Below are 23,832 nucleotides of genomic sequence, written 5' to 3'. Positions count from 1 at the left end.
TGATAGATTGGGGAATGTTACTTAAAGGGTTGACAGTGGATAGGCAATGGCTAGCATTTAAAGAGTACATGGATGAATTACAACAATTGTTCATTCCTGTCTGGTGTAAAAATAAAACAGGAAGGGTGGCTCAACCGTGGCTTACAAAAGAAATTAGGGATAGTATTAAATACAAGAAGGAGAAATATAAAATGGCCAGAACACAGTGGCGCAGTAGTTAGCACCGCAGCCTCACAGCTCCAGCGACCCGGGTTCAATTCTGGGTACTGCCTGTGTGGAGTTTGCAAGTTCTCCCTGTGTCTGCGTGGGTTTCCTCCGGGTGCGCCGGTTTCCTCCCACATGCCAAAGACTTGCAGGTTGATAGGTTAATTGGCCATTATAAATTGCCCCTAGTATAGGTAGGTGGTAGGGAAATATAGGGACAGGTGGGGATGTGGTAGGAATATGGGATTAGCGTAGGATTAGTATAAATGGGTGGTTGATGGTCGGCACAGACTCGGTGGGCCGAAGGGCCTGTTTCAGTGCTGTATCTCTAAACTAAACTAAACTAAACAGAACAAGCAGCAAACCTGAGGATTGGGAGCAGTTTAGAATTCAGCAAAGGAGGACAAAAGGATTGATTAAGAAGGGAAAAACAGAGTATGAGAGTAAGCTTGCAGAGAACATAAAAACTGACTGTGAAAACTTCTTTAGACATGTGAAGCGAAAAAGATTGGTGATGACAAATGTGGGTCCCTTACAGTCAGAAACGGAGGAATTTATAATGGGGAACAAAGAAATGGCTGGCCAATTAAATACATACTTTGGTTCTGTCTTCACAAAGGAGGACACAAATTACCTCCCAGAAATGTTGGGGAACATAGGGACGAGTGAGAAGGAGGAACTGTATGAAATCAGTATTAGTAGGGGAATTGATGGGATTGAAGGCCGATAAATCCCCAGGGCCTGATAATCTACATCCCAGAGTACTTAAGTAAGTGGCCCTAGAAATAGTAGATGCATTGCTGGTCATTTTTCAAAATTCTATAGACTCTGGAACAGTTCCAACAGATTGGAGGGTAGCTAATGTAACCCCACTATTTAAAAAAGGAGGTAGAGAGAAAACAGACTGGTTAGCCTTACATCAGCAGTGGGGAAAATGCTAGAGTCCATTATAAAAGATGTAATAGCAGAGCTCTTGGAAAACACTGACAGCATCGGAGAAAGTCAACATGGATTTACGAAAGGGAAATCATGCTTGACAAATCTACTGGAATTTTTTGAGGATGTAACTAGTAGAATAGATAAGGGAGAACCAGTGGATGTGGTGTATTGGACTTTCAGAAGGCTTTCGATAAGGTCCCACATAAGAGATTAGCGTGCAAAATTAAAGCACATGGGATCGGGGGTAAAGTACTGACATGGATAGAACTGGTTGGCAGACAGGAAACAAAGAGTAGGAATAAACGGGTCTTTTTCCGAGTGCCAGGCAGTGACCAGTGAGGTACTGCAGGGATCAGTGCTAGGACCCCAGCTATTCACAATATATATTAATGATATAGATGAGGGAATTAAATGTAACATATCCAAGCTTGCAGATGACACAAAGCTGGGAGGGAGTGTGAGCTGTGAGGAGGATGCAGAGAAGCTCTAGTGTGATTTGGACAGGTTGAGTGAGTGGGCAAATACATGGCAGATGCAGTATAATGTGGATAAATGTGAGGTTATCCACTTTGGTGGCAAAAACAGAAAGGCAGATTATCTGAACGGGGATAGATTGGGAAAGGGGGAGGTGCAGCGAGACCTGGGTGTCCTTGTGCAAGTAAGCTTGCAGGTACAGCAGGCGGTTAAGAAGGTAAATGGTATGTTGGCCTTCATAGCGAGAGGACTTGAGTACAGGAGCAAGAATGTCTTGCTGCAATTATACGAAGCCTTGGTGAGACCACATCTGGGGTATTGTGTGCAGTTTTGGTCTCCTTATCTGAGGAAGGATGTTCTTGCTATGGAGGGAGTGCAGTGAAGGTTCACCAGACTGATTCCTGGGATGGCAGGACTGACCAATGAAGAGAGATTGGGTTGATTAGGCTTGTATTCGCTAGAGTTCAGAAGAATGATAGGGGATCTCATAGAAACCTACAAAATTCTAACAGGGCTAGACAGACTAGATTCAGGAAGGATGTTCCTGATGCCGGGGGAGTCCAGGACCAGGGGTCACAGTCTAAGGATAAGGGGTAAGCCATTTAGGACTGAGATGAGGAGAGATTTCATCACCCAGAGAGTGGTGAACCTGTGAAATTCTCTACCACGGAAAGCAGTTGAGGCCAAATCTTTAAATATATTCAAGAAAGAATTAGATATAGTTCATAGGGCTAATGGGATCAAGGGATACGGGGAGAAAGCAGGAACAGGTTACTGAGTTTGGATGATCGGCCATGATCGTATTGAATGTGGAGCAGGCCCAAAGGGCCGAATGGCCTACTCCAGCTCCTATTTTTCTATGTTTCAACAAGGCACAAGTCAGGAGTGTGATGGAATACTCTCTACTTGCCTGGATGGGTGCAGCTCCAACTGCACTCAAGAAGCTCAACACCATCCAGGACAAAGCAGCCTGCCTGATTGGCACCCCAACCACCACCCTCAACGTTCACTCCCTCCACTACCGACGCACAGTAGCAGCAGTGTGTTCCTTACACAAGAGCACTGTAGCAACTCACCAAGGCTCCTTTGACAGCACCTTCGAAATCCACAACCTCTTCCACCTAGAAGGACGAGGGCAGCAGATGCATGGAAACACTACCACCTGCAAGTTCCCCTCCAAGCCACACACCATCTTGACCTGGAACTATATCGCCATTCCTCCACTGTCGCCCGGTCAAAATGCTGGAACTCCCTTCCTAACAGCACGGCTGGTGTGCCTACAATGCAAGGACTGCAGCATTTCAAGAAGGCAGCTCACCACTATCTTCTCAAGGGAAATTAGGGATGGGCATTAAATTTTGCCCTTGCCAGCGACACCCACATCCCACGAACAAGTATAAAGAAGACTGAATTGGCCTAAGATTAGCATCTGTGCAGTTGTGAACCTCAGGAGGAGGCCGAGATGAATCATCCACTCAGCACTTCTGGCAGAAGATAGTTGCGAGTGCTTCAGCCTTGTCTTTTGCACTGATGATCTGGGCTCTCCCATCGAGGATGGGGATATTTGTGGAGCCTCCTCCTCCTGTAAGTTGTTTAATTGTCCACCACCATTCCCGACTGGATGTGGCAGGACTGCAGAGCTTTGATCTGACCCACTGGTTGCGGGATCACTTGGCTCTATCGCTTGCTGCTTCTGCTATTTGGCATGTATGCATAACATCATAGAGTCACAGAGTTATACAGCACAGAAACAGGTCCTTGGTCCCATCGTGTCTGTGCTGGCTATCATGCACATGCAATTCTAATCCAATTTTCCAGCACTGGGCACGTAGCCTTTTATGCTATGGCATTTCAAGTGCTCATCTCAATACTTGTTAAATGTTGTGAGGGTTCCTGCCTCTACCAGCCCTTCAGACAGTGTGTTCCAGACTCCAACCATCCTCTGAAAGAAAAAAAATTTCCTCAAATACCCTCTAAACCTCCTGCCCCTCATGTTCGAAATCTATCCCATTTAGTACGGTGGTAGTGCCCCACAACACAGTGGTGGGTATCCTCAATTTGGATATGAGACTTCATCTCCACAAGGACTGTGCGTTGGTTACTCCTACCAAAACTGTCATGGACAGATGCTCAGTGACAGGTAGATTGGTGAGGATGAGGTCAAGTAGATTTTCCCCTCATATAAAACAGAAAGTGCTGGAAATACTCAGCAAATCAGGCAGCATCTATGGAGAGAGAAGCAGAGTTAAGCTTGCATCAGATGAAAGGTCACAGACCTGAAACGTTAACACTGCTTCTCTCTCCACACAGGCTGCCTGACCTGCTGACTATTTCCAGCACTTGCTGAAATAAAAACAGATTTCCAGCAGCTGCAGTATTTTGCTTTTATTTTCGATTTTTCTCTCGTCCTTTCGGACATAGATAATAAAGACAACGAATTTCTAGAATGTATTAGGGACAGTCTTCTAGAACTGACAAGGGATTAGGCAATATAGTTAGCATTGTGGCAGTAAGGGAACATCTTGCAAATACTACGACAGTACCATAACAGCTCTTACCTAAGTCACAAATTACATCCTATGTGACTGTGACCATGGTAAACCATCGCTTCTCAAACTGTCTGTAGCCTACGACACAGCTGACCACACCATCCTCCGCCAAAGTTTCTCTTCCATCATCCAGCTGGGTGGGACTGCACTCATCTGGTTTGCAATCCAGTTGTAGTCAGAGAATCACTTGTAATGGCTTCTCTTCCTGCACCATTACCTCTGGTGCCCGTCAAGGATCTATCACTGGCTTCTCCTATTTCTCATCGTTGCCCCTCGGCAACATCATCAGAAAACCCATCAGTTTCTACATATACAGTGACAGCATGCAGTTCTACTGCATTGAAAAGAGCGGGGAGAGGCTTCATTGAAAAGAGCGTGGAGAGCGGGGAGAGGCTTCATTGAAAAGAGTGCGGAGAGCGGGGAGAGGCTTCATTGAAAAGAGTGGGGAGAGGCTTCATTTAAAAGAGCGTGGAGTGCAGGGAACGGCTTCATTGAAAAGAGCGCGGAGAGCTGGAAGAGGCTTAATTGAAAAGAGCGCAGAGAGCAGGGAGAGGCTTCATTGAAAACAGCACGGAGTGCTAGGAGAGGCTTCACTGAAATGAGTGGGACAATCCTCTCTCCTATCAGATCCTCTGTTCGGTGGAATGAGCTCGTTCAAGAAAATCAAGTGTGACATCACAGGCAAGCAGGTAGCTTACTGGCTGGAGAAGGAATTACCTGATGGGTGAGCATCTGTTAAGTGGTTAAGGTCTATTTTAATCCTAATGTTTAAAATAGTAATGAAACTAGTGGTAAGCTTAATAAAATACATAAAAAAAGGAAAATAAAATAACTAATTGAGTAAAATATTTAAGTAGTTAATTGAACCTCATTAAGGATGGCAGGACAGGTGATGTGTCACAGCTGCTACATGTGGAAGCTCCTGAAGGCCAGCATGATCCAGGTCAAATATGTTTGCGGTAAGTGTTTGCAGCTGGAAGAGCTTCAGCTCAGAGTCATTGAACTGGAGGCTGAGCTGCAGACACTGCGACACATCAAGGAGGGGGAACGTTACCTGGACATTTTGTAGCAGCAGGCGGTCACACCCCTTAGGATAGGGTCTTCCGATTTGGTCAGTGGTCAGGGACAGGAGAGTGTGGCTGCAGCTGAGGCAGGTAAGGGGACCCAGAGGACAGGAGTGCATTATCCTCAGCCTTTGCGATTGTGTAACAGGTCTGAGGTTCTTTCAGCTTGTTTGGATGAGAGTGAGGGCTGCAGGGTGGATGAGCAACCTGACCAGGGCACCATGGTACAGGAAGCCATTCAAGTGGAGGGAGAAGAAAGGAATGTAGTGGTAGTAGGGGATAGTATAGCTAGAGGGATAGACACTGTTCTCTGCAGCAAAGAGCAACAGTCCAGACAGCAGTGTTGCCTGCCCGGTGCCAGGGTTCGGGACATCTGCTCAGGGCTGGAGAGGAACTTACAGTGGGAAGGGGAGGATCCAGTCGTCGTGGTCCATGAAGGTACCAACGACATAGGCAGGACATGGAAAGAGGTTCTGCATAGTCAGGTTGAGGAACCAGGCGCCAAATTAAGCAGAATCTCAAAGGTAATCATCTCTGGATTATTACCTGAGCCACGTGCAAATAGGCATAGGGCAAATAAGATTAGAAAACTTAATGCGTGGCTCAAAGTCTGGTGTGGTAGAAATGGGTTCCGGTTCGTGGGGCACAGGCACCAGTACTGGGAAAAGTGGTGGCCGTAACGTTGGGACGGTCTACACCTGAACCATGCTGGGGCCGGTGTTCTAGTGAGCAGCATTACTAGAGAAGTAGAGAGGGTTTTAAACTGAATAGTGAGGGCAAGAGATCAAATTTGGGAAGATATGGTATATCAAGGAGTAGAGACAAGGCAAGAGAGAAAAGTATTAATATGGGAAATGACAAACAGACTGTGACAGGGACAGAGTGTACAAATCTAAGTGTAAATCAATAGATAAGGCATTCAAAACAAAACAGATAAACTGAGAGCGCAAATACAACTAACTAAGTATGATCTGATAGCCATTAAGAGACATGGGTGCAGGATGACATAGATTGCGACCTGAATATTGAAGGGTACATGGCATTTAGGAAGGACAGGAAGTTAGGAAAAGGTGGAGGGGTAGCTCTGTTAATTAATGATGGTATTAGCACAATAGAGAGAGATGACCTAAAATCAGGAAACCAGGATATAGAAGCAGTTTGTATAGAGATGAGAAATCAGAAAGGCAAGAAGTCACTTGTGGGAGTGGTGTCTAGGCCACCTAACATTAACCACACTATAGGATGGGGTATAAAGGAAGAAATAATGGCAGCTTGTCAGAAAGGTACAGTGATAATTATGGGACATTTTAACCTACATATAGACTGGAAAAATCAGATGGGCAGAGGAAGCCTCGATGAGGAGTAATTAGAACGTTTTTGGGATAATTTCTTGGTACAGTACATTCTGCAGCCAACCAGAGAACAGGCTATACTAGACCTGGTAGTGTGCAACAAGATAAGATTAATTAATGACCTCATAGTTAAGGCGCCCCTAGGTAGCAGCGATCATAATTTGAAAGAATTTTACATTCAGTTTGAGAGAGAGAAGAGTGGGTCCAAGACTAGTATTTTAAACTTAAGTAGGGCAATTATGAGGGCATGAAAGCAGAGCTAGCTAAAAGTGAACTGGCAAATTACGTTAAGGGATAGGTCCATAGAGATGAGTGGCAGACATTTAAGGGGATATTTCAGAATACACAGAAGAGATACATTTCAAGGAGAAAGAAAAATTCCAAGGGTGGGACCCGCCATCCGTGATTAACTGAAACAGTTAAAGATGGTATCAAACTTAAAGAAAAAGCATATAATTGTGCAAAGATGGGAGGCAGGTCAGAAGACTGGACAGAAAATAAAAAACAGCAAAGAATGACTAAAAGATTGATAAGGAAGGTAAAATTAGAGTACGAGAGAAAGTTAGCTAGAACTATAAAGACAGATAGTAAGACTTTCTATAGATATTTTTAAAAGAAAAGTGTTAACCAAGTGAGCATTGGTCCTATAGAAAGTGAGTCTGGGGAACTAATAATGGATAATAAGGAGATGGCAGATTAATTGAACAGATATTTTGCATCAGTCTTCACTATTGAGGATGCAAGTAACATCCCAGTATTAGCTGTAAGTCAGGAAATGGAAGATAAGGAGGACCTCAAGAAAATTACAATCACCAAGGAAGTAGTACTGAACAAACTGTTGGAGCCGTGGGCTGACAAGTCCCCGGGTCCTGATGGATTTCATCCTAGGGTGTTAAATGAAGTGGATAGTGAGATAGTTGATGCATTGGTTTTAATTTTCCAAAATTTCCTAGATTCAGGGAAGGTTCCGTTAGATTGGAAAATAGTGAATGTAACTCCTTTATTCAAAAAGGGAGGGAGACAGAAAGCAAGAAACTACAGGCCAGTTAGCTTAACATCTGTCTTAGGGAAACTGTTAGAAGCTATTATTAAAGATGTTTTAGCAGGGCATTTAGAAAAATTCAAGGTAATCAGGCAGAGACAACATGGTTTTGTGAAAGGGAAATCATGTTTAACCAATTTATTGGAGTTCTTTGAAGAACTAACATGTGCTGTGGATAAAGGGGAACCAGTGGATGTATTGTACTTAGATTTCCAGAAGGCATTTGATAAGGTGCTACCTTCAAAGGTTATTGCAGAAAATAAAAGCTCATGGTGTAGGGGGTAACATATTGGCATGGATATAAGATTGGCTAGCTAACAGGAAACAGAGTGTAGGCATAAATAGGTTATTTTCTGGTTGGCAAGATGTAACGAGTGGCGTACCACAGGGATCTGTGCTGGGGCCTCAACCTTTTACAATTTATATAAATGACTTAGATGAAGGGACCGAAGGTATGGTTGCTAAATTTGCTGATGACACAAAGACAGGTCGGAAATGAAGTTGTGAAGAGGATGTAAGGGGGCTACAAAGGGATATAGATAGGTTAAGTGAATGGGCAAAGACCTGGAAAATGGAGTACAATCTGGGAAGGTATGAAATTGTCCATTTTGGCAGGAAGAATAAAAAAGCATAATGGTGAGAGATTGCAGAGCTCTGAGATGCAGAGGGATCTGGGTATCCTAGTGCATGAATCGCAAAAGCTTAGTATGCAGGTACAGCACGTAATTAGGAAAGCTAATAGAATGTTATCGTTTATTGCGAGGGGAATTGAATACAAAAGTAGGGAGGTTCTGCTTCAGCTATACAGGGCATTGGTGAGACCACATCTGAAGTACAGTGTACAGTACTGGTCTCCTTATTTAAGTAAGGATGTAAATGCACTGGAGGCGGTACAGAGAAGGTTTACTAGACTAATAACTGGAATGGGCGGGCTGTCTCATGAGGAAAAATTGGACAGGGTAGGCTTGTATCCATTGGAAATTTGAAGAGTAAGAGGCGACTTGATTGAAACATATCCTGAGAGGTCTTGACAGGGAGGATATGGGAAGGATGTGTCGCCTTGTGGGAGAATCTAGAACTAGGGGTCACTGTTTAAAAATAAGAGGTCGCCTATTGAAGACAGAGATGAGGAGAAATTTTTTCTCAGAGGGTCGTGAGTCTTTGGAATTCTCTTCCTCAAAAGGTGGTGGAAGCAGAGTCTTTGAATATTTTTAAGGCAGAGGTAGATAGATTCTTGATAAGCAAGGGGGTGGAAGGTTATTGGATAGGTGGAAATGTGGATTAATCAGATCAGCCATGAACCTACTAAATGGCAAAGCAGGCTCGAAGGGCCGAGTGGCCTACTTCTGCTCCTAATTCATCTGTTCATATTACGTCTCTCATCCTTCAACTCTCTAAATTATCAGACTTCTTGTTGGACATCAAGTGCAGAAATTTACAGAAATTACAGAAATGAGCAGAAATTTCCTCCAAATAAATATTGGGAAGACTGAAGCCATTGTCTTTGGTCCCTGCCACAAACTCCATTTCCAAGCAACTGACTCCATCCATTCCCTGGCAACTGTCTGAGGCTGAACCAGACTGACCATTACCTTGGTGTCGTACATCACCGAGATAAGCTTCCAACCACATATCTGCGCCACCACTAACTAAGGCTGACTAATTCCACCTCCATTCCCGTGTTCATTTTATTCTTTAGAGGTCCTGCACATAAAATCTGAGTGCTCTACAAAAAGCAAAAACCAGCATCTTAAGCACTTTTTTAAGGGAAAGAGACAAAGAGATGAAGACACCTAGCCACAGAAATGCAGAGAAACAAACAAAAGAAAACATTTTTGTTTAAAAAAAAATCAAAAATATGGCTTTCCAGTCAACTGCTGAAGAATAATGGCCATCTTGTGCTTCAACCAAACGTGTTCCTTTAATAGTATCCTGACTAGATATTTTTATATTTGGTTGTCTTGACAATGGGTTCAGTTCTGCTTAACTGTCAGCAGAAAATGAAAACATTCTCCAAGCTCAACTTTGAAAAAGCACAACCAGCATAGCTTTCATGTAATATAAAGCTAAAATTATTGTGAATTTATTAAAAGCAACCAGGAAATAAATTTTATGCAATGGCAATACATTGTCATGTGACACTATTAGAGGACTGTAGCTATTTTTGTATTTAAATATTTTTGGAGTTTTAAAAAAAAAAGGAATGCAGGAAGCAATTCTTTCAAATTATACATTCAATTTGTTACAGAGTTTTTTTTAATGAGTCAATAGCGTATTTAACTAACAAGAATAACACGTGAAAGATTCCAAGTCAATCTTTGAGCACACTGGAATCTTTCGGTATCTTCGTTGTCACACTCAATTACCTCTCTTCCTGATCAAAATTCTGGAGAAGCTAGAACCACTATTTGAATACCAGTACACAAGCTATTAATGGTACAATAGCAATGACAAAAAAAATCCCAAAGTACACAGCAGGTCAAAATACAAATTTGCCATACACCCTAATTTACCAAGATATGCCATCGGGAGTCAGGGTAGCTCCCATTGTGTTAACCAAGGTCTGCAATACCATATGCAAAGCAATATTCACCTGATTACATCTACTTAGTAATAATTTCCATTCATCTGGAAAGCACAAGTCTTTCAATGCTACTGTACACAATAAATTCAAAGGTCACAAGCCGAGGCATTTTATCAGTAAGTGGGCATTCTGAACATTGCAAAGGCATTGCAATTACACACTACATTACAGGGTTAACCTTCATTAAAAAGAACAAATGTTACAAGTTTAAACTTAAAGGTTGGTGAAAACTATTACGCGACAATTATTACTTTGACGGCAAAAAAATTAAATATTCACAAACATCACATGATCCTAATTTGCAGTTGGCAATTACTACTTTATGTAGCATGAATAGAACAAACGTTTTGTATTATCACAGAAGTCAGCACTATGGAGTCTTTGTTTCATATGTATCACTTATCTGATTTAAGATTTTTTCAAAACAAAAACGAGAAAACATTCTTGAATAAAATGGCCCTTCACAGATTTGGAAACAGAACCACTTACCTGTAGTAATGTCATCATCTGCTAGGTCAGGTTCTTCTTCCTGAACTTTGGCATCTGCTCCTTGTAAATCAGGACTTGCACCAACAGCTTGAATGGTTTCTGTCGTCACACCAGCTAAAAAAAAAACCATCAGAAAAGTTACGATCACAGATTTTCGGTTAATTATTTTGTGAAGTAAGATTTGAATTAAATCTAATTTTTAGCCTTTAAACCCCAAAGCCAGATACAATTCACTAATCAGTGCAGTAATCACATGTACTTCCGAAAGCATTGTGAATAAAAATCTGAAGTCATACCAATTACTTGTCAGGTTGTTCTGTTCGGCAAAACAAAGTTTCAGACGTGCAACAACATACTTTTATAGTGTATTTTTTGTGCAACAAAACATCTTAAAACATTTTACAAGAGGGGCAATGGGAAAGTATTTGACAAAATGGCTGAAATCTTGGAGGTTTTGAAGATGGGAAGAGAGGTAGCAAAGCAAAGAAGCTTAGGAAGAAAAATCCCAAGACATACTTCCTGAAGGCTAAACATCTACACATAATGGAGCAAAAGATGCGGTGGAAAACAGCCACCAAGAGTTGGAGGTATAGTAGGTACAGAGATAAGGTGGCGTAAAACCACTGAGTGATTCTGAAGTTCATGTGTTGTGGCAGAGGGAGCCAATGGAGATCAGGAGATGGATACACACTAAAAGATAGGGATTGCCTAAGTCTACAGGATTTGGAGCTTGTATTGCATGCATATTGGTGAAGGGAAGATTGAAGATGTTGAGGCCATTCAAGAAAGCAATGGAGAAGTTGAGCCTTGAGTTGAAGATGTTGAGTGAGGGTTTCAACTGTAATGAGATAGAAATGTAGGAAGATGCTCTGAAGGTGGAAGTAAGCAGTCTTGGCAATAAAATCAAATGTGGAGCCTAAAGTTTAGCTCAGGGTAACGTGCCTATTTAAATCATCCATCCTTTAAAGATATTGCAAATATCAGAAGATCTAAAAAGCTACCACAATGACAGGAAGTTTATCAAGTAAGCAGCTCATCTATACAAATCAGGAAAGTCCCCAAGTTCAATACATGATCTGTACTGAGTTACCATTGGTGCAGCAACAACTTTCACTTATATAGTATCTTTACTGTAATAAAATGTCCCAAGGTGCTACACAGGAGCATTACAAAACAAAACAAGCCATAAGGAGATATTAGGACAGATGACCAAAACCTTGCACAAAGAGGTAGGTTTTAGTGAACATCTTAAAAGAGAGAGAGGTTGACAGATGGAGGAGTTTTGGGAGGGAAATCCAGAACTTAGGGTCTAAACAGCTGAAGGCACAGCCACCAATGGTGGAGTGATGACATTCAGGGATGCACAGAAGACCAAAATTTGAGGAATGCAGAGATCCTGGAGGGTTGTAGGACTAACTGAGGTTAGAATGATAGGGAGGGGCGAGGCCTTGGAGGGATTTGAAATCACAGATGAACATTTTAAAATTGAGGCGTTGACAGACTGTTAGTCAATGTAGGTCAGCTAGAAGAAGGGTGAATAGGTGAACAGAACTTGGCACAAATTAGGATAGGGCAGCAGAGTTTGGATGAGTGTAATTTTATGTAGGGTGAAAGATGAGAGGCCAGCCAGGAGAGCACTGGAATAGTCAAGTCTAGAAGTAAGGAAGGCATGGTTGAGGGTTTCAGCAGCAGATGAGCTGAGGAAAAGGCAGAGTCAGGTGATGTTACATAGGTGGAAGTAGATGGTTTTGATGATGGAGCAGGTACTTGGCCAGAAGCTCATCTCTGGATCAAAGATGATACCAAGGTTTAGCCTCAGATAGTTGTCAAGGAGTGGGATGGAGTCAGTGTCTGGGGAATAGGGTTTGTTGTGGGGGTGGAAAACAATGGCTGTAGTTGAAGGAAATTTCTGCTCTGCATCCAGTACAGGATAAGCAATCGAGAGTTGAAGTCTGAAGGCAAAAGTAAATAAATATTCCAGGGGCCGTAGATTGACTAAGAATCGGCCTTTATTTGAGGGAGAATAATATATTATATATATATTATAAAGACAGTGCTGTATTTAAATAACTAGCTAAACTAAATTACTTACCTGATTACTCACCTTGCACAACAGAAATCCAAATTGGTGGAAAATCAAAGCTAAATTGCAGTGTCACCCAGTGGCAAAAGCCTGCGAGATCAAGCAGACTCAAAGCAATTCTTTTAAATTGACTCTACTGTTAATAACAAAATCTTATTCAAACATGACAGGCATCACAAAAAAGGGTTAAATGCAAACATAACAGATAGGAGGGAACACATTTAAAATTCAGAACCCCACAAGGACTTCGCATATAAGAACATTCAAATGGGAGGACATGACAGACATACTGATTTTAAAATAGATCTGTAGTTATAGAGTAAATATTATGTGTTCAATGAAACTTGCATGGATTATTTTGGATATAGATAAAATACAAAAAAAATTAGGGAATTGTGTCTTTGAAATAATATCAATTTGGGTGCTGGGGAAGGTCGTGTTTATGCTGGTGAGCATCTAACAGTGGGCGAGGCAGAGGCTGGGACTAACGGAGTGGAAAATTTGTCTTTAAAGGGGAGAAGTCATCTTGGACAATGAGGGATGAGGTGCAGCAGGGACGACAGTAGTGGTGAAAGAGAATATTGAGGAACATGTATGGAGGAAAGCAAAATATATAAAATCTATTGTAAAGTGCCTCAGGGTTTCAGAATATTTGGTGAGTTTTGGGGTGAGTGATTTACTGGTGTGGAAGAATATAAGGTGATGGATGCTTCAGGTTTTTGGGACAAATGGGTGTAGGGATGTTGCAAGATATACAACTAAGAGGAGAGGGGCTATAGTTGTGGCTTTATAGTGTGGGATACCAAGGATTATACCAAAGAACAAAAATAACCCATATCTTTTATCCATCACCAACTATCTCTTTAAACCCCTCTCCATTTCTCTCCACTCTCAAATCCAGCAAAAAATGGGAGGAGCACATGCACGTCATTGTTACTAAGATTGAGACCATCCATAGAGTTCCCTGTATGACCGCCTGACTTTTTAAAAATTCTTTCTTGGGATGTGGGCGTCGCTGGCAAGGCCAGCATTTGTTGCCCATCCCGAATTTCCCTTGAACTTAGTGGCTTGCTAGGTCATTTCAGAGGGCAGTTAAGAGTCAACCACATTGCTGTGGGTCTGGAGTCACATGTCGGCCAGACCAGGTAAGGACAGCAGATTTCCTTTTCTAAAGGACATTAGTGAACCAGATGGGGTTTTACAACAATCAATGATAGTTTCATACACCATTACTGAGACTAGCTTTCAATTCCAGATTTTAATTAATTGAATTTAAATTCCACACGCTGCCGAGTTATGGGGAACAGTGTCCCTGGGGCATTAGCCCATGCCTCACGATTACTAGTCCAGTGACATTACCACTATACCACCATCTCCCCATAACTTCCTCAACAAGGCAAGGCTCCCTCTCTGCCAGAGACATGAACCTGTGGCTCCCTATAGTTTCTCTCCTATCTCCCTTCATACCTTCTTGGAGCTCATCTCATCCATTAGCTTCACCTCCTGCTCCCTTCAACCCATTTTGACTGAACTCCTGACTATCCAACTTCCCCTCCTGGATCCATCTAGCTGATACTATAAATGATTCCCTCCAATGTCCTCCTCTCCTTCATACTCATCCTTTCATCAAAAAAAATCCCCCCTCAACCCCTTGCCCTTGCAAACAACATCCCTTTCTTCTCAAAGTCTCTGACTGTGTTGTCATGTCCCAAATATGTGCCCAGCTTGAATCTCTAACAGGTTTCCGACACTGCCACAAAAAAAGAGCCCTGAACAAAGTCACAAATGACATCCCCTGTACAGTAACCATGGTTGTATTACCCCTTTTTGAACTTTTTGACCTCTCTGGAGCACAGCTGATCACACAATGTCCTCCACTGCCTTTCTACCATTGCCCAGTTCAGTCGAACTACCTTTGCTTGGTTCCAATTTTACCTAATCATAGTCAGAGCATCTGAAGCAGTGGCTTCTCTTCCCACCCCGGCGACATTACCTCTAAACCTCTTTCTTTTTTTGCAGTGTGCAGCTGATTCACTTAGTTGCACCTTATCTTGACATCTTTTGCACAGCCATGCAAGCACGGTAACTTAAAGGGGTCTACTTGTGCGCAGCTTGTGTGGAAACTTTAAAGTTGCTGTGTGGCTGCAGAGCTGAGACAAAACATTGTTGTTAACTCTTTGCCATCTTCTCATTTACAAGCGTCCCCTTGACAATATCAGCAGACATGGGGTCATTTTCCATACGACCAGCAGAGATACCCAGCTCTATCTTAAATTCAGCGGTTTGCCACAACTGATCCGAGGTCACTTCTCAACGGCTTCACACCCTCCTGAACTCTCTCTTAAAAGTTCTTTTCAACTTTCCCTTACAAGACCTTGTGGACTATCTCATGCCAGTATTTAGCCTCAGATGGAGTTTACCGCCTGCTTTGGGCTGCATTCACAAGCATAGCAACTCAGAGAAGACTCGATTCTGATGAGCCAGCGGCCGCTACTGGCCTCACACCGTCCACAGGCTAAGCCTCTATCAGAAGGATAGAGAGAGTACAGACGAGATTTACAAGAATGGTGCCAGGGCTTCAAGGTTGCAGCTATGAGGAAAGATTGGATCGGTTCGGGTTGTTTTCCTTAGAACAGAGGAGGCTGAGGGGTGACTTAATAGAGGTACACAAAATTATGAGGGGCCTTGATAGAATAGGCAGGAAGACATGTTTCCCCTAGTGGAGAGGTCAATTACTAGGGTGCATAGATTTAAGGTGATTGGTAGAAGGATTAGAGGGGACATGAGGAAAAACTTTTTCACCCAGAGGGTGGTGGGTGTCTCGAATTCCACCAGGAATGGTGGTGGAGGCAGAAACCCTCAATTCTTTTAAAAGGTACCTGGACCTGCACCTGAAGTGCTGTAACCTGCAAGGCTATGGACCAGGTGCTGGAAGGTGGGATTAGATTGGGTGGCTAGATTTTTCAGCTGGCACAGACATGATGGGCTGAATGGCCTCCTTCTGTGCCATTATTTTTCTATGGTTCTAAGGACTTGGGGCCCCGGAGCATCGGTGGAAAAAAAAATTTCCTACGCCCGCCAGGCGAGCGGGGGTTTGATGCTGGGAACTTCTCTAAAGAAAGGCAATGGGGGTGGAGTATCAAAGTAGAGAAGTCTTGCTATAATTGTACAGCGCATTGGTGAGACCACACCTAGAGTACTGCATACAGTTTTCGTTGTCTTATTTAAGGAAGCAAAGACTTGAATTGAAGACAGTTCAAAGAAGTTTCACTAGGTTAATTACAGGGATGAAAGGACTGTCTTATGAGGAAAGGTTGAGCCTATACTCATCGGAGTTGAGAAGAATGAGAGATGATTTTATTGAAACATGTAAGATTCTGAGGGGGCTTGTTGGGATAGATGCTGATAGGATGCTTCTCCTTGTGGGTAATCTAGAACTAGGGGGCACAGTTTCAGAACAAGGGAGTCTCCCTTTAAGATGGAGATGAGGAAAAGTTTCTTCTCTCAGTGAAATGCTGCATTGATGTCAAGGGCAGTCACTCTCACCTCATGAGTTCAGCTCTTTTGTCCATGTTTCAACCAAGGCTGTATGAGGCAATTTCCAGAATTTTGACCCAACGACTGTGAAGGAATGGTGATATAGTTCCAAGTCAAGATGGTATGTGGCTTGGAGGGGAACTTGCAGATGGTGATGTTCCCATGCTTTTCTGCCCTTGTTCTTCTAGGTGGTAGAGGTCGTGGGTTTGGTAGGTGCTCTCTAAGGAGCCTTGGTGCATTGCTGCAGTGCATCTTGTAGATGGTACACACTGCTGCCACTGTGCGTCAGTGGTGGAGGGAGTGAATGTTTGTAGATGGGGTGCCAATTAAGTGAGATGCTTTGTCCTGGATGATGTTGAGCATCTCGAGTGTTGTTGCAGCTGCACCCATCCAGGCAAGTGGACAGTATTCCATCACACCCCTGACTTATGCCTTGTAGATGGTGGACAGGTATTGGGGAGGCAGGAGGTGAGTAACTCATGGCAGGATTCCCAGCCTCTGAATTCTCTTGTAGCCACGGTATTTATATGGCTGGTTCAGTTCAGTTTCTGGTCAATGGTGATGCCCCAAGATGTTGATAGTGGGGGATTCAGCAATGGTAATGCCATTGAAGGTCAAGGGGAGATGGTTAAATTCTCTCTTGTTTGAGATGGTCATTGCCTTGCACTTATGTGGCACGAATGTTACTTGCCACTTATCAGCCCAAGCCTGGATTTTGTCCAGGTCAGGCTGCATATGAACATGGACTGCTTCAGTATCAGAGGAGTCATGAATGGTGCTGAACATTGTGCAATCATCAGCGAACATCCCCACTTCTGACCTTATGATGGAGGGAAGGTCATTGATGAAGCAGCTGAAAATGTTTGGGCCTAGGACACTACCCTGAGGAACTCCTGCAGTGGTGTCCTGGGACTGAGATAATTGACCTCCAACAACCACAACTATATTCTTTTGTGCTAGGTATGACTCCAATGAGCAAAGATTTTTCCCCCGATTCCCATTGACTCCAGTTTTGCTAGGGCTCCTTGATGCCATACTCAGTCAAATGCTGCATTGATGTCAAGGGCAGTCACTCTCACCTCACCTCTCGTCTCGAATTCAGTTCTTTTGTCCATGTTCAAACCAAGGCTGTAATGAGGTCAGGAGCTGAGTGGCCCTGCTGGAACCCAAACTGAGCGTCACTGAGCAGGTTATTGCTAAACAAGTGCCGCTTGATAGCACTGACGACGACACCTTCCATCACTTCACTGATGATAGAGAGTCGACTGACGGGACGGAAATTGGCAGGGTTGGACGTGTCCTGCTTTTCTGTACAGGATATACCTGGGCAATATTCCACATTGCCGGGTAGATGGCAGTGTTATAGCTGTACTGGAACAGCTTGGCTAGGGGCACAACAGGTTCTGGAGCACAGGTCTTCAGTACTATTGCAAGAATGTTGTCAGGGCCCACAGTCTTTGCAGTTTCCAGTGCCTTCAGTTGTTCCTTGATATCACGCGGAGTGAATCGAATTGGCAGAAGACTGGCATCTGTTATGCTGAGGACTTCAGGAGGAGGCGGAGATGGATCAATTCGGCACTTCTGGCTGAAGATTGCTGCAAATGCTTCAGCCTTATCTTTTGCACTGATATGCTGCACTCCTCCATCATTGAGGATGGGGATATCTGTGGAGCCACCTCCTCCAGCTAGTTGTTTAATTGTTCATCACCATTCACGACTGGATGTGGCAGGACTCAGCTCTGTCTATCGCATGCTACTTACGCAGTTTGGCACGCAAGTAGCCCTTGGTTGTAGCTTCACCAGGTTAACATCTCATTTGGAGGTATGCCTGGTGCTGCTCCTGGCATGCCCTCCTGCACTCTTCATTGAACCAGGGTTTGTCTCCTGGCTTGATGGTAATGGTAGAGTGGGGGATATGCCGGGTTGAGGTTACAGATTGTGGTTGAGTATAATTCTGTTGCTGCTGATGGCCCACAGTGCCTCATGGATGCCCAGTTTTGCAATGCTAGATCTGTTTGAAGTTTATCCCCTTCAGCACAGTGGTAGTGCTACACAACACGATGGAGAGTATCCTCAATGTGAAGGCATGACTTTGTCCCCACAAGGATTTTGTGGTGGTCACTCCTACCAATACGGTCATGGACACTTGCATCTGCGGCAGGCAGATTGGTGAGGACAGGGTCAAGTATATTTTTCCCTCTTGTTGGTTCTCTCACTACCTGCCGCAGACCCAGGCTAGCAGCTATGTCCTCGGTCAACTGTGGTGCTACTGAGCCACTCTTAGTGATGGACACTGAAGTCCCCTATCCAAAGTACATTTTGCACCCTTGCCACCCTTTCCTTCAGCTAAACACTGGAACAACCAAAACCATCATCTTTGTCCCACCACAAACTCCATATCCTGAACATGAATTCCTTACCCCTTTCCAGCCACAATAAACACCTAATTCCACCTCTGCAGCATAACTCAACTCTGCCCCAATCTCAATCCATTTGCTGCAATACCTTCATCTATACTATTGTCATCACTACACTCAACTATTCAATACTCCCCAACCAACTTTCCATCTTTCACCACGTGTAAACTCCAGCTTGGTCACCCTTCACTGCTCTCCTTGTTGACATGCATTGGATCACAGTCTCCCAATGCTTTTAATTTGAAATCCTCATCCAAGCATTTAAATCCCTTCATGTCCTCATGCGTCTCACTCTGCATGCTCCAGCTCTACCACCCCCACAAACTATCTGCTCACCTGATTCTAATTCACCTTGCCGCACCAATAGTAGCCATACCTTCGAATGTATAATACCTATGTTCTGCAATTCCTTCCATCAAACTCCACCTCTCTCTTTTGTCCTTTAAGACCTTCCTCAAAACCCATCTATTTGATCAAGCTTTTCGTCATCCCTCCTAATACCTCCTCCTTTGACTCATCACAATTATCTTTTTGATTATACATCTGTGAAGCGGCTTGCATTGCCATCCTACTTTAAAGGTGCCAGATAAATGCAAGTTGGTGTTTGGTGCCAAGCCTTTATTCCTCTTTCCCTGACAGAACAGGCATTTGCCTATTTTTGAATATTTCCACCGAGTCTGCATTTACTGCTAGCTGGCAAGTAAATGATTAACTATATTTGATAAACTACATTTAATATGATGTTCCTTAGTTCTCTTATTCTACAAAATGAAATCCCCTGCAATCATATAACTGCTTTCTTTTATAATTTGAAGAAAATTTACATCATGTGACTTTTACCTTACATCCCCCCTTTTCCACAAACTACTCTTTTCTATTAACAGTCTTAGTACCCTTAACCTTTATTTAAAGGCCATCTGGACACAAATGGGCTTAAAATCCGCTCTGGACCGACATTCCCTACCTGGGAATCATGTTATAAGCTATCTAAAGAATTTGTTTCAAAGAAAAAAAAAGTCTTTAAACAGCTGGAAATGCTTTTAGCTCTGTCTGCATTTAATCAATAAAGGTATATCTGCCATCTTTATTTTATATACGTACTATATATATTAGTTATGAAGGTACTTCCTTTTTTTATATTTTGTGAGGACTCGTGTTTTAAAATTGTGGAAATTGATGCCTTTGGAGGATTGAAGAGATTACATAGATGCTGGACTTTGTTTTTTTTTTAAAAGGTCACTGGGAAGAACTTTGGGACTTGGTTTAGAAACACTTTCACTGAAAGTCACATGTCTTCAGCTAAGTAAACAGCAAAAGCCTTGGTGACTAGAGGAAGTTGTTTACAGAGAATTGAGATACCAAGATTTATGGTGGTCAAGTGTTGGTTTCGACTTGGATACTGTTTTGAGTCAGTGGAAGTCAGTCTGCTAAGACAGAAGACACCAGCTCATCCTTTCTCCAAAATCCAGTGTGATACCTGAAACCCCTGATGCCCCATTTCTCCTGGAAAGCCTGCCAGACTACCCCTCGAAGTTGCCTGAAGAGACCTGCTCAAAAAAGATCCAAGTGACAGCCGTCTATGCGTATTTGGGATGCCAGAATAAAGGGACAACTGATATAATTCCTTATCTTCTCCTTTTCCTTCAAGAATTAAGAAGTATTTGGCCAAAGTATTTTTTTGGCTTTTTGTAAAGAGATCTCTGCAGAGAAAACGTCTTTTCTTTTCTTTAACTGGTGTGTGTGTTGGGCTAATTTTGGAAAGGAACTTTCATATTTCAATCTGTGTGTTAATGCTTTGCATCTTTACTGAATAAGTCTTGTTTTATAATAAATTATTTAGTTGTTTATTAAAGAAACCTGGTTGGTGAATTTTATACCAAAATAAAAATGTAGTATATAATTGTCCATAATTGGTAAACATTTAAATATATGTTGTGACTTGTACAGAAGTAGAACTAGAGAAAGACAGTGCACTCCTCCAGCCTCGGTCATAACGTAAAACTTTAAATTTGAAAAGGAGGTCATATGTTGAACAAGATGCTGTATTCTGAAGAAAGCAGGTATCCAACCTAATACTTATGCTTTTACGCCATCTTTCTTTGTTTCATGGATTTCTTGAACTGGAATCATAACACATTCTGTATTTGGACTTATTCAGGCATTCAATCAAATGTTATAGCCCCAAAGTTTACTTTTACATCAGTCCCTCAGTAGACATAATATTTTGCATTTAGGAATTTGGATTTTTTTGTGTTTTCCTGATTTGCTTTCTATTCCACCAAGTCTAAGATTTTGAGTGTTTTTGGCAAGTTCAACTTTCCAAGTATCATGTCATTTTGTGTTAATAGATTACTTACAAAGTGTTTTATAATCTGCTAACTGATTACATTAATTTAATAGTAGATACCAGATTACTTCAGCATATAGGTCTTGAAAATGAAATGTTGATTGACTATTCTGAGAATCCCTGAGAATACAAAAATTTGGTTCAAAATATCTCCATTATATATGTGGTTCAGTCCTCTAGTAAATTCAGCTTTCTACCACAGATCACTAGATTCCTAGTGTGCTTTGATAGACAGACTGCCTGCCTCGCATTAATTAACTTCACACCATTTCAATCGATCAATGGCAGGCTCCCCAGCCACTTTAGACAGTGCCTGTCTGGCTGTCTGCATGCACAGGAGCACTAACTCAGACAAATCAGTGCTCAGGAGCGTGCACTGATTGAGAGTTCACTGCAGTCAAGGCTTTGACGGTGGAGCCTGATAGGATCCATACCCTGCTATTCAGATTGGCTGATGATGCATGTCACGTGAAGCAGTTTCAATTTCTCTGCTCATTTGCGACTACAGCAAATGACTACATGGCATGCATTTGAATGATAATGAGGAGTACAAAGCTGACTTGTACCTTGTAACTCTTTAAAAGCTGTGGTTATCTCTTCTGTTTACAGGCTTTTAATGATTTGTATGAAATAGGAGACATCATCTTAAATCATGAAATATCAGCATAAAATAAGGTACTTTTAATCTATTCATATTTTTGTTACAAACTGCACAAAATGATCAAAAAGTGCTTTTATTCCTCAATTAAAATTGGGTACATATTTTTAGGACAGAGAAGAATAGCTATTCCACCATATACTCAGAGTTTGCACAAATTGGATAGCAGCAGTTAAGATATTACCCGAAAAATACAATATGAGAGCAACTTCGGAACATAGGTATTGCTAGATGAAAAAATATCAAGATTCACCGAGTTCAGCATCCTGGTAGTCATATGATACAATGATAATGGTGTTGTTGAGCAATCAATCTCCATCAATTAGTCACAATAGACTCATAAAAGACATGGGGACATCTTCAGTGCTGGAAAGCTTTGGCTTTGGTCAACCTTATCCTTCTACATATGTTACACTCACTACATCATATTTCAAATTACCCATGCATTGTATCCCAAAATGTTGGGGAGTCAACAGAAGGCCTCCCCATAAAATTTCCTACTCCCACCTATAAGCCACATGACAAGAGAAATGCATTAGGAAATCTAACCCAAGAAGTGGCTTTTCATCCTATTGCAAATTATAATCCAAATGAGAATTCAGAAAAATGCTGTTCATTCTTTCCCAGATAATGGCCAGAAAAACCCAAATGAAACACCAATGTTGATACTAAGCCTGCCTCAGGAATTCTATTCTAGACAATGGAGTCATCCAGAACTCTCTCCTGTTAATGCACCTTGGGTTTTTGGAATATCAATTATATTATGAAAACTGTGAACAGTTTCTTTCATGTCCAATGCTCCGTTGATCACTAAAGTCACAGTTCTAAGTTAATCATCTTAGTTACAGCTCTCTGTTACAGCTCTCCCTGTTATGTTACCTCAATCAATTTAAAGCAGGCAAATCTCTGAGAAATGCAAAAATAGTAATAATAGGGGATTTTAACTACCCCAATATTAACTGGGATAGTTTTAGTGTGAAAGGAATTAAAGTGACCAGAATTCTTGATGCGCATTCAGGAGAACGTTTTTGCCCAGTATGTAGCAAATACAACAAGGGTGCAGTTTTAGACCTAGTTTTAGGAAATGAAGCTGGGCATGTGGAAGGAGTGGCAGTGGGCGAGCATTTTGGTGGGAGTGATCATAATTCAGTCAGTTTTAACATAACTATGGAAAAGGACAGAGATAGAACAGGAGTTAGAGTTCTCAATTGGGACAAGGCCAATTTTACTAAGCTGAGGAATGATTTAGCAAAAGTGGACTGGAAACAGCTACTTGAAGGTAAATCAGCGTCAGAGCAGTGGAAGGCATTCAAAGGGAAGATTCAAGGGGTTCAGAGTAAACATGTTCCCACAAAGAAAAAGGGTGGGACACCCAAATCTAGAGCCCCATGGATGTCAAGGAACTTAGAGTAAGATAAGGCAGAAAAGGAAAGCTTATGACCAACCCCGAGAACTCTAAGCCGAGAGGAGTATAGAAAGTGGAGGGGTGAAATCAAAAAGGAAATTAGGAAATCTCAGAGAGGGAATGAAAGAATTTTGGCAAGCAAAATTAAGGTGAACTGAAAGATGTTTTGTCAATACAATAAGAGTAAGAGGATAACCAAGGGAACAGTAGGGCCCATAAAAAAATCAAAAAGGGAACCTATGTGTAGGGGCGGAAGATGTTGGTATTATTCTTAATGAAAATTTTGCATCTGTCTTCACAAAAGATGGGGACAATGCAGATATTGTAATTAAGGAAGAGAGGTGTGAAGTATTGAATGTGCTAAACATAGGGAGAGAGGAAGTATTAATGGGATTGGCATCCTTGAAAGTGGATAAATCACCAGGGCCGGATAGCGGAAGGCCTGTCCATCATTTTCCAGTCCTCACTGGACACAGGTGTGGTGCCAGAGGATTGGACAACTGTTAAGGTTGTAGTTCTGTTGAAAAATGGAGTGAAGGATAGACCAAATAATTACAAGCCAGTCAGTCTAACCTCAGTAGTGGGAAAATTAGAAGAATTAATTCTTAGATACAGGATAAACTGCCACTTAGAAGGGCACAGATTAATTAAGGATGGTCATCATGGATTGTTAAGGGAAGATCTTGTC

General features: G+C 42.2%; 1 protein-coding gene across 7 annotated transcripts in view; it reads right to left on the bottom strand.

Annotated features, from left to right (window-relative positions):
- Nucleotides 1-23,832, bottom strand: part of LOC137369594 (WD repeat-containing protein 7) — a 928,502-nt gene that overhangs the window by 470,171 nt on the left and 434,499 nt on the right. For all 7 annotated transcript variants that reach the window (XM_068030905.1, XM_068030929.1, XM_068030912.1 and 4 more), the window contains one exon: nt 10,698-10,811. In XM_068030905.1, the coding sequence (XP_067887006.1) occupies nt 10,698-10,811 (114 nt within the window). The remainder of the gene's footprint in view (nt 1-10,697; nt 10,812-23,832) is intronic.

The sequence above is a fragment of the Heterodontus francisci genome, chromosome 1 (assembly GCF_036365525.1).
Source record: "Heterodontus francisci isolate sHetFra1 chromosome 1, sHetFra1.hap1, whole genome shotgun sequence".
Lineage (NCBI taxonomy): Eukaryota > Metazoa > Chordata > Chondrichthyes > Heterodontiformes > Heterodontidae > Heterodontus > Heterodontus francisci.
The sequence above is the reverse complement of the archived record's forward strand: the minus strand, read 5'-3'. Positions and strand labels throughout refer to the sequence as shown.